The sequence below is a fragment of the Nicotiana attenuata genome, unplaced genomic scaffold (genome assembly GCF_001879085.1).
Source record: "Nicotiana attenuata strain UT unplaced genomic scaffold, NIATTr2, whole genome shotgun sequence".
In the NCBI taxonomy this organism is placed as follows: domain Eukaryota; kingdom Viridiplantae; phylum Streptophyta; class Magnoliopsida; order Solanales; family Solanaceae; genus Nicotiana; species Nicotiana attenuata.
The window spans coordinates 46,723-58,227 of NW_017674548.1; the positions used below are offsets into that span (position 1 = coordinate 46,723).

The following is an 11,505-nucleotide window of genomic DNA, read 5'->3' on the forward strand; positions in this document are numbered from 1 at the left end:
GGCTACAAAATTGATACGAGTTAACGTTTATGAGCACAAGACGTAAGGAGGGGCAGAAAAGGGAATTCGACGATTAAGGAACTTACGTGCATGATTCCAAGCCTCTGGGAACCCAGTAGAGCACGCCACTAAATGTTCAGTCCTGATGTAGAAGAAGTGCTCGAAAGGACGAGGGTCGACCTCATCATCCAGTTTCAGAGTCAGGCCCCTCGTCCCGCGAGGGCACGCTCGAATCATGGTACCACGAACTCTCTGGGGAGCGTAGAGGCTAAGCACATGCTGCAGCATGACCTCCCTACCGGCCAGTTCTACATATTTGATAAGCATTGCTAATAATTTGTAAAGAGAAGGAGCAAGCTGACCCGGGCATACCCCGTAATGACGACAGAAATCAACCACTAGCATTGGGAGCGGGAGCTTAAACCCCAACTTGAAGGGATAGGCGTAAAAGACACAGTATCCCCTGCGGTCGGTGTGGACCCTCTCCTCGCTTCTAGCGAGAACGACGTCAGCATAGCTGGGGATGACCCCCTGTCCCCGTAGTTGGGACATCCCAATCTCCCCCATTAACGGGGCTTCATCCACCTGATCCTCCCCACCATCGGCGGTGAAATCAGTCATCGGACCTCCGGGCAGAGATACTATCTCGTCAACCGATGGAGCTTCATCGGTCTCCACCAGTTCTGCACCGCCCATTGCCGGTGATGGCCCTTCAGTCACCGGAGGGTTAACCGGAAGATCCGTCGGAAGAACGTTTTGGGAAGAACTGGCTGCCATTGTTGATTCAATAACAAGAAAGAAACAAAGTTTGAGGGACAAAGACGGAAGTTATATCAATCGAAGAACAAAGACGAAGGTGAATTAGCAGGAAGAAAAGCTTCATCAGAATCTCTCTCAGACAAACAATGAGAATATAAAAAAAAATGAATGGGTCAGCCCTTATTTATAAGCAACACAAGTGGCTTTCACAAGCCCCAATAGCGTTCATTAACTACATGACTCGGTTTCAGAAACGCACGTCATTATGACAGGCTCCGTGAAGCGGCTTTTTAGTCACCAACCGGCGTCTCACCTGCGAAACGGTTGCAACGACCCATGAACGCCGAGAGGATGTTCCGTGCGCCTTCAGAATGATGGACGTCGCCAAACACGTATCCAGCGTGCCCTCGCTCCCCTCGGCCGCACCACATACGACCCGTCCGCCATGGTCGACGATTATGCTCCCAAACAAACGTAAGGATCGGAGCACAACAAAGCTCGACCTCACTCGAATTAAGTTAAAGGGTCAAGCGCCCTCGCCAAGGAGGAGAGTTCGACCTCGATCGAACGGCGACTTGATAGCACAATAACAAAACACTAACACACTACAAGGCTAAGGGCCATCGCCAAAGAGAATTCGGCCTCGACCGACGCGGCGGTCGACCTCCCTATTCGAGTTTCTCAAACTACAGTCGATGAAATCCGCTCATCGAGCTCGGCCAAGGCACGACCTCAATAAGCGGAGGGACTAACTGTATGGGTCAGAATCCGACCCCACGATAATTAACGAAGCTAATCCCGTCTTAAGCTAATTCATGATTAATTAGTGGTACGACCACTCAGAATTAACGGTATTCAACCGTTATCTGATTCGATCAACAAGGCCATGGCCCATCCATCATCATGAAGGCAAAACCCCAACGTGGTCACGGCCACTTATTGCCAGCTCACGAAGCTCACAGCTATAAATACCAAGAGAGGGAATCATATTGGGGGGGGGGGGGGGCTTCTTCTTAACTATTGAGAGGAGAGAGAAAAAGAGACAACGATGCACATATGTGGAATACCATTGTAAGGCTCTGAACCTCTCCATGGAGAGGCAGACCAAAGCAATATTATCAATAAAAGCTTTTATGTTTCTCTTCCTAAAGTTGAGTACTTATTTTCGTTTCCTTCATTTGGTCCAATGGATTATTACGTTTTGCTATGATTTTCCCATGATTTAATTATGTTGTTTTATACTCATAAGGTATGTGATAATTTTTGAGCAAACAATAAATAAAGCTTATACAATTGGAAATGAACTGAAGACATAAGGGAAAGAAGATTAGCACTAATTTTAGTGCTTTAAAATATGACAAAATGATGAAAAAGTGTTATTCAATTTCTAGTAACACCAAATGAATATAGACATAAAGAAGGTTTTTACAACACTCCTCAAGTACAGACAACAGTGATCTAAATTTGTGAAATAGAGGAGAAGCCCTCCAATTATATAGTAAGATAAAGCAGCAACAACAATAATTTTTGCTACTATAGAACTAAACCTATCTACCATGTCAAACAATAGAGCACCATGCACCAGTCTCTCTTGGTTAGGGTCCAACATTGTCGCGGCAAATGCAGCTCTAGTTGACTCTTCCCTGGTTCGATTGAAAGCCTCACGATCTCCCTAGATCCTCGATTGGTCCAACGTTTTCTATCAGCTTGGTCTGGTAAAGGATCACACTAGGATCAGAGAGGTGAATGCTAAACAAGCTAAACTTAATGTTTAACATGATATCTAAGGCAAAGAGTTAAAGGAAAAGATGCATATATCAGAAGTTCAGTATGAAATTTTGAATGAGATATATCTCTTTTTTCGAATTCATCAACAAGTTGGATTGATTTTTGATAGAACAAGTTGTTGGCTAAACAAAAGATAACAGTAGTAGAAACCTACTATTGATTTTTCTCACTGTCATTTGCTCCAGAAGCATCTGCCAAGTTAAAATTCAAATTGCCTCTCATAGTTCTCGCTGCAAATCCTGTATTTCCCTTCTTCATCATTGTCGCAAATTCTCCATAATCTATACGTCCATCCTGAAAAACAGAAATTGATATTACCTTGGTTGTTCTCAGGAATCAGATCAAAAAAGTAAATAAATAAAATACTGAAAAGCTATATTGGACAAGTTAGTTTTTCTTCTTACATTATCTATGTCAATCTCTTTAATTATGTCATCCAATTTAACATCACCGAGGCCAAAATCTATGCAGGCCTGTTGAAGCTCATCAGTTGTGATATAACCACTGCCATCTTTGTCAAAGTAGGAGAATGCAGCAAGCAGATTTTCCTCTCTCTCCATCTTATTCAAATGCAGTGTCGCGGCAATGAATTCACCATAGTCAATTGTGCCACTGTTGTCAATGTCAGCCTGCAAAAACATTTCGCACCTTGTCATTTTGCTACTTATTTGGAGGGACTAAAACCATTGGATTAAGTTTCCTACTCGCTCTCTCGAATCATTGTATCCAGTAAGGTCAGGAAACTAATCCAACAATCAGGTAAGATCAAGAAACAGTAACAAAATGGCAAATGCGTACGCCTTTATCTGAAAGGTATAACTCGACTAAGCATTTCATTGATCTTTGGAGATTCTGAACCCAATTAAAATGGAAAGTACCGCGTTCATCAAGGCCTTGATTTCAGACTCCACAAGGTCAGATCCTACTCTTTTCAAGCCATCCTTCAGTTCGTCATATGTGATTGTCCCGCTGTTATCTGTGTCAATCATTTTGAATAACTGCTTTAAGCCTCCTATTTCTTCCTCTGAAAGCCTTTCTGCTATGACCTGTTAGTATAGAGTGTTTCAATTATCAGAAATCAACGCATATTCTGGAAATTGAGATACAAAATAAGGATCTCAGCAACATAAGATTCCAAGAACTCTTCAACAATCCAAAATTATGTTTTCAGTCCCCAATGGTAAAGAGCTTAAAAACATTAATTAGCAGCTGATAATCAAGCTGTGGTGGTGCTCTACACTTGATACGCGAACAACAGGTCATGCGCAAATTTCATGCTTTGAAGGTATATCATGCTAGTATAATGAAGAATATGCACACTGATTTATGAAAATATCTGGATAACACACAAATATAACCAAAAATAATATAGTGAAAAGATCTAGTATATCTCCATTCTCCAATATCAATTTCAGACTGTTACACTTGTTTTTCTGATCCTAGTTAAGAATTTACGTATGTCACGTATCAGACATTTATTAATGCAAATCCAAGAAATAACTAACAGTGTTAACTGGCAAAAGAGTAAGAGATTATATATAAAGGAAGTACATACTCGTAAAGCCATTTTCTTGAGTTTGTTCATGTCATAAAACTGCTTTAGGCGAGTTAAAACTGCAGATCCCAAAGGTTTGTCTGGAGCAGCCGCATCGTCCACAAGCCATGGATGACCTTGAGGAAAAGACAAACACGTATTGATAATGAAACTACCATTTTCTGCTACCTCGTCAGTTAATATTACCAATAAAGCAAGTGTGACTCACATAGGACTTCATGAGCAGTTATTCGCGCTTTAGGATCCCTGTTGAGCATCTTTTTAACCAAGTCTTTTGCACTATCAGATATATGAGGCCAAGGTTCAGATTCAAAGTCTATCTTTCCTTTCAAAATCTGCTTGAAGATACCATTGTCTGTCTCTGCAAGTCCAGAAAGTGAAGAAAAACAAGAAATAAGGAATGAAAAAGATGGAGTAATTAATCTTGATCGTCATTTCTAGTAAGAAAAGAAGATAAACGAAACATCAACATTGTAAATTTACCAGCCCAAAAAGGAGGAACCCCAGATAATAAGATGTATAAGATGACACCAGCGCTCCATACATCTATCTCAGGTCCATAATATTTATGCAACACTTCAGGAGCAACATAATAAGGACTTCCAACAACATCAGATATATAATGCCCTGCAAAACAAGATAGATGAGGAAAGAAGGCAAATAGTCAACAGTGATAAGAGTTAATTCCAGTATTTGTCAAATATCATTAAGATTACTGGATATTATCTCTTTAATGAGTAAATGTATAGTTGCTGCCATGTGACCAGGAGGTCACAGGTTCGAGTCGTGAAAACTACCTCTGGCAGAAATGCAGGGTAAGGCTACGTACAATAGACCCTTGTGGTCCATCCCTTCCCCAACCCCGCATAGCGGGGGCTTAGTGCACCGGGTTGTCCTTTTTAATGAGTAAATGTATAGAGAGTCAAATGACTAGTCAGTGACTTTTAAGTCAAGTAGTTAATGTGACTTTCCATGCTCGAGATTGACTGTTATGAGCACAAAAAGTGAAAATAATGTGTTTTATGGTCCATTTGTAATGCCTAATTTTGATGTCTAGGGAAATTTTATTCTCTCTTCGAACTCGCAAAAGGTGGCATGCTAATTACTTTCCAGAAAAGCTGTTGAACTACATAAATTTTAACATGTTAAAAGACAGAATGACTGAACTTAGCCACAAATCATTGGAACTAAAGTATAAATAAGCACGACGAAGATAAAATTCAATATGAATCCTTGAATTGCAGAGCAAGGACAGGCAGCTTATGGTAATTTGATCTAATAATGTGAAGCAGAAACAGTACCTTGCATTTGAGTTCTGTTACATCCTATAGAAAGGTGATAGAAAAGTTGAAAAAATCAAAATGGACTATAATGCCAAGATCATTTCTAGCTAAAAGATAAGACCATAATGAAAGCTGAAAAAAATCAAAATGTACAAATTGTCCTAATAATTCCAGCCATCAGAAGAAATCAAATCCAATCAACAACAACAACAACAAAGCCAGTGTAATCCCCATTAGTGGGGTCTGGGGAGGGTAGTGTATACGCAGGCCTTACCCACAAAAACATGAATTAGCCAATGGAAATGAAGGCAAAAGAAGAATGATCCAAGAAACAAACCAGGCTTATAGAAAATGGACAACCCGAAATCGGTAGCCTTAAGGGTAGCATCTTCATCAGAACTATCAAAGAGGAAATTCTCAGGCTTAAGATCTCTATGCATAACACCAAGAGAATGACAAGCCTCAACAACCTTAACAATTGTCTTCATTAAATGTGCAGCTTTCCTCTCACTATAATGACCTTTTTGAACAATCCTATCAAAAAGCTCACCCCCTTTACATAATTCCATAACAATATGGACAAAAAGATTATCCTCATATGTCCCTTTGATCCTTACTACATTAGGGTGCTCAGACAAATGATGCATTATTTGAATTTCTCTCCAAACATCTTCATAATCTTCCCTGCATAAAAGTTTCCTTTTTGGGATTGATTTGCATGCATATTGAAGACCTGTTGCCTTTTCTGTGCATTGATAAGTTGTACCAAATTGGCCTTGGCCTAGTTTCTTGCCAAGAGTGTAATGTTCTCTTAATCTTGGTGTTTGGTAAGGGAGGACATTAGGAGATGGTTTTGCTGATGAAGCTATAGGAGGTCTCTTCTTTGCTGCAGCTTGTGCCATTGTTTTTCTTAGAACAATTTTGTTTTGTGTTATGTTTTTTTTACCTTGAAAATATGGTTCTTGTTTCTTGATTTTGGAGATACTGAGGAAAATTCTCAGCTTCTGTTTTTCTTTTCCATATGTTAGATTGTTATTTGGGGGAGATTAACAGTTTTCTTGATCTATGGTCAGGTTTTCCTGGCGGGAAATGTGGTGTAAGTTGACTTGGTGCTGTTGCAATGACAAAGTTGAGTGGAATTTGGAAATGGAAGGGAGACACGTCCAACATCAATCAATTAGTAAATATTTTTTTTCTTTTCTATTTTTAGACTATTTTTCTTGAATTTCACTTATTTGCACTAATGGGAATTGAATTGTTACATAATGTGTATTTTGTACTCCCTCCGTTCCAATTTACGTGAACCTGTTTGACTGGGCATGGAGTTTAAGTAAAAATGAGACTTTTGGAATTTGTGGTCCTAAACAAGCCAAAAAGGGGCCAGAATATTTGTGTGGTTATAAAAGCTTCTCATTAAGGGTAGAATTGTAAGTTTAAGCTAAATTGTTACCAAATTTAGAAAGGGGTCATTCTTTTTCGAACGGACCAAAAAGAAAATAGGTTCACATAAACTGGAACAGAGGGAGTAGTATGTTATTTGTCTTATTTTACATTAACTAATCTCACTTATCGTGTCATATTTTACAATGAATAATCTCACTTAATATCGAGAGTTAACTATAAGTATCTTTTAGGTGACGTGATATTATAAAGATAAGAATTTACCCTGTCAAACTCTTCTTTCTAGACCGTGCACTAAGCTCTCGCTATACGCAGGGTTCGGGAACGGGCCGGACCACAAGGGTCTATTGTAACGCAGCCTTACTCTGCATTTCTGCAAGAGGCTATTTCCATGGCTCGAACCCATGACCTCCTAAACACATTGTAGCGACTTTACCAGTTACGCCAAAGCTCCCAATCACACTATAAAATAGATAACAAGTATATTTGTTTAGAACATCAAAATGGTATACATCAACAAAAAATTGATGATTGTAAAATCTGTTTACTTTCCTCTCTGTGAAATTTTTTGAAATATCATCATGTGAAGGCTAGGGAAAAAACAAAGTAAAGATTCTCCCCATAAAGAGTTTTAACTCGGAACATAAGTGTGAAGATGAAATTTTTTCGCTTACCTATAAGGAAAACATATAAGTTACTCTCGGTTTATGGCACATAACTACTAATTAATCTTGCGACGTGACTTCCAACAACAACAACAACAATTCCAGTGTAATCCAGTGCAATCCCACAAGAGGGGGGTCTGAGGAGGGTACTATACACGCAGACCTTACCTCCACGTTGTGAAGGTAGAGAGACTGTTTCCGAGAGACCTCAACTCAAAGAAAGCATGCGGCGTGACTACCATCTATCCAAATTTTAGACATAAGGGGGCAGCACCATTTATTTTCATATAGTTAAAACAAGTATTACGACATTAAGCAGCACATTTACATTAGGGATACTCTTTCCCATACATGGTACAAGTAATTTACTTTTTAGTTCAAAACACCATAGAAACAAGCATAGATAAGAAGTCTAAACACATGATGTAAACTTGTTGGAGAAGAGGTCACAAGAGTTGCAGTTCACACACGCCCGGTGTGTAACTGAACTGTTTGGCTTGGAACAACTTGTAGCACTCCAGGTTGCTCTGCAAAAGATCACATCTTAGTTAGGCTAGTCTGAGAGCATAAAAGCCCCCAAAAGAACACTGCTGAAAATCATATGAACGTATTTTTCAGGAGGGAACAAACAAAAGCTGATGCATTGTTGAGTTACAAGTTCAGAATCAAGTAAATGCAACCCAAAATAGACACAATGACCTTATTGCCTCATCGCGATTTGCCTTAACGTTAGTACTACTGTCCACTTCAAGAATTGAGGATTTTCATCCAGAGTAAAGAACATAAAATGAAGCACTCAAGTGCATTTTACACATCCTAGAAAACAAAAATCCAAAATCACAGCCCTAAATGTCAAATGCAAAATGTTTTGTTGGACATCAAGGATGTAATTTTATAGATAAATCGATATGACATAGAGATACTAAGGAGAAGACGTCCACAGCAAGTATTGTATCTTTGTAGCAAAGGGCAGGCGCTCTAATGGAAAGAAAACTACAAACTCAACAGTTTTAGCAAGAGTTGCTGAATATCAAGCACCAGCTACATCAGCGAACCATGCAAACCTGCAATTTATTTAGTCTTCAAGAATGACATCAAAAGAAATACCCCAGTATAACCTTGGACTTGCCCCTGTGATGATCTAGATGGTATGGACCACCGGGAGTAAGGACTCTGTCTCTAGGAACTTGATTTTTTTATATAGATAAATGGAACTAATAAAAAGTTTGAGAAGTAATCCTATGTCTCCGGGCATTTCCTTCCAAAAGTGTTCCAATAATTGTACATCTGTCCTCATTCCTTGCATCCTTTTTAAGGTAAAGTTGAAAGTCATATCAAAAGAGAACCATTCCTCTTATTCTTTTCACGTAAAATTGAAAGTCCTATATCAATGGTGAACCATCCTCTCATACTTTTTCATGTTTATAGTCCTATGTCAATAGTGGACCATCTTGGTCAAGAACTAATGATTATGCTCCATATAAACCACTAAACCTAACCTAAAACAACCCCTACCCCTGTCTCTAAGCACAAAAAAAGAAAGAAAGATCCAAACCATTCTACAAAAATCGAGACAAACGATGCTTACTCTATCTTCTGATGGTTAAGACTATTAATGATGAAATGGCAATCATATTTGAATCTCAATTTTAGATTAAGCAAGAAAAATAGAAATGTTTATTATCACAAAATGTGTGAAAGTCTTCAATAGAACGTGAAATACTATGTTCAACCCTCAACGTGAATGCCAATTACTTCAATTAAACGAGCATTATGGCTGTCATACTTATATTTAAATTTGCCATACTAATTACTCATCTAAGAAAGACATACAGGTCAACCATATACCAAAAAAGGAATCAATGACATTGAAAGAGGGAGAAACTAAAAACTTACTTGAGAGCTCAGAAACCTGCTCAGCAGTCAGCTTTGCTGAGAATCCACTAGCTGCATGCTTGTAACTGTATATCAACGCCTCTTTTGCAGCCTCCTCACTTTTTGATTGCCATAAGCACACACAAAATATCAGGATCTTTACTCCAAAATTATGCATAAAACAATGTGTTTCCATACAAAGATTTTAGTATAACATACATATACCATACAGTAATAGTGATAATACATATAATTGATAATTGATAGTAAGCATTTTCAATGCCCTTTTTCCTCCACCAAAGCAAACCAAATGATCTTCAACCCATCTTTCATTCATTACCAACAAATACTGGGATTGGTTGAAAATTGGCAATATTGCTTCAAGAGGTTTCATACTTTATTCAAATTAAGATCACAAAAGTCAATTTGACTTGTTTCTTATTGTCCAAATTAACTTGCAAACACGCAATCGGTACGCACCACTAAATGTTTCCTGAATTTCGAGTATATATTACAGCAATTTTTTTTTTTTTGATAACCATTGTGTTCGAGCCAGCTTCGCGCACCGCGACTAATTCCACGAGATACCTGCCACCTCCCACCAGCCACAGGTAACTCTATCCACCAAGGCTTGGATAGATGGAAGAAATCACCTAGTGTTTTTTTGCCCCCGCTAGGATTTGAACCCGAGACCTCCTGGTTCTCACCCACTTCACACCCTTGGGTGCTAGCAAATATTTTCATTTATAGAGCTATAAACAGTAAAGAGGAGGAAAATATATCCTTGGCCTAGTATGCAATCATTATAAGCAGTTGGTAAGGAGGAAAATAAATCCTTGGCAAATATTTCCTTTTACTAATGAAAGCACTTCACTTACCATCTTTCAGTGTTTAGTTAATCCTACAAGCTGAAGGATGTGGTAAGACAATAGCATTAAAGGATGTGTTGGCTGAAACAAGCATATAAGTAAAACTTTGTCCCTTATTTTCTAACAAAACACTAGAAAAACAATTCACAAAAAAAAAAACATTTTCTAGGACACATCAAAGACACCCAAAGAAAAGAAAAATTGGATGTTGAAGATAAATACAAGGACAAAATCTAACCACATGTGAGAATTCAATTTTTTAACTTTAAAAACAACTAAATTGGCTAAATTTATAAGAAACAAGATCAATCCAACCAAACCCACAACCCTATATTTCTATATTAAAATTTAAAACAGGAAAAAAGAACAGAATTGGAAAATAATTCAAACCTGCCAAGAACAGAAGTTAGGGTTTTGATATGATAGTCCTCGGCTTCTAGATCTTCAGGTTTCTCAGTGTATACTATATGAACTTTGGCTTCAATGGAGGGTTGTGAATCTGCCATTGTTACGATAGCTGCAATCAACAAGAAAAGCAAAAGAATTGAAGAAAGTATTTGATCTTTCTGCATAACTTTCAATTACTACTATTTATAGAGCATGAGGGATATTCTTGGATAAATTGGGAATTTGAGACTTTTTTTATCCTTAATGACTAAGTTTCAGAATCCTTACAATACAATGATTTTAGATTTCTTTTCTTGTTTATATAGGAGTACTTTTCTTTCTTGGAATTTACGTGTAGATTGCGGCATGTTGATTTATACGGGAGAAAACTACCTCAATAGCCCTCAAAATTTTAATAGCTCATATTTTGTCCTACTTACAAAAAATGGCCATTCAAGCCAAAAGTATTGCATATAGTAGCCGAAAGGAATAAGTATGACAACATAAGTGCATGTAGCTCAATGGATAGAGCGCCTGTTTCCTAAGCTGAAGGTTTGTAGGTTCGACCCCTGCCTGGTGCAATAGAGCAACCCTTTTTTGCAATGTATAAATATTGTATCCTAAGTTCGACAGTGTATCCTTGGTGTATATCGAGCCTATCTCGAGTGTGCTTGTGTATCTAAAGTGTATATATCCACATGTATTTTGTATCGTGAATGTATAATCTGTCTGAATAATATATCAAAAATTGTATATAATGTGTATTTTCTAATATATAAACATAGTGTATATAAATTATATACAATTTTGTATGTGTAATGTGTGCACACTGTGTATTTGGAGTGTATCATGTATTTTTGTATAGTGACAGTCTTTTTTGTATATATTTTGTATAGTTACATCTATTTTGTATATATTTTGTA

General features: G+C 38.0%; 2 protein-coding genes across 2 annotated transcripts; both read right to left on the minus strand.

Moving 5' to 3' along the window:
* Window positions 1-2,122: 2,122 nt before the first annotated feature.
* On the minus strand, window positions 2,123-6,526 carry LOC109218874 (calcium-dependent protein kinase 11). Its single transcript, XM_019383269.1, has 8 exons — window positions 5,723-6,526; window positions 4,586-4,729; window positions 4,311-4,463; window positions 4,103-4,218; window positions 3,426-3,593; window positions 2,952-3,176; window positions 2,702-2,841; window positions 2,123-2,471 (listed from the first exon to the last, which is right to left on the minus strand). Coding segments are annotated over exons 1-8 (1,512 nt in total). The 5' UTR covers window positions 6,288-6,526; the 3' UTR covers window positions 2,123-2,470.
* Window positions 6,527-7,698: 1,172 nt separating this feature from the next.
* Window positions 7,699-10,908, minus strand: LOC109218875 (subtilisin-like protease SBT3.17). The gene is made up of 3 exons (XM_019383270.1): window positions 10,586-10,908; window positions 9,348-9,445; window positions 7,699-7,978 (listed from the first exon to the last, which is right to left on the minus strand). Exons 1-3 carry the CDS (start codon window positions 10,765-10,767, stop codon window positions 7,914-7,916), a joined length of 345 nt encoding a protein of 114 aa, XP_019238815.1. The 5' UTR covers window positions 10,768-10,908; the 3' UTR covers window positions 7,699-7,913.
* Window positions 10,909-11,505: the final 597 nt, after the last annotated feature.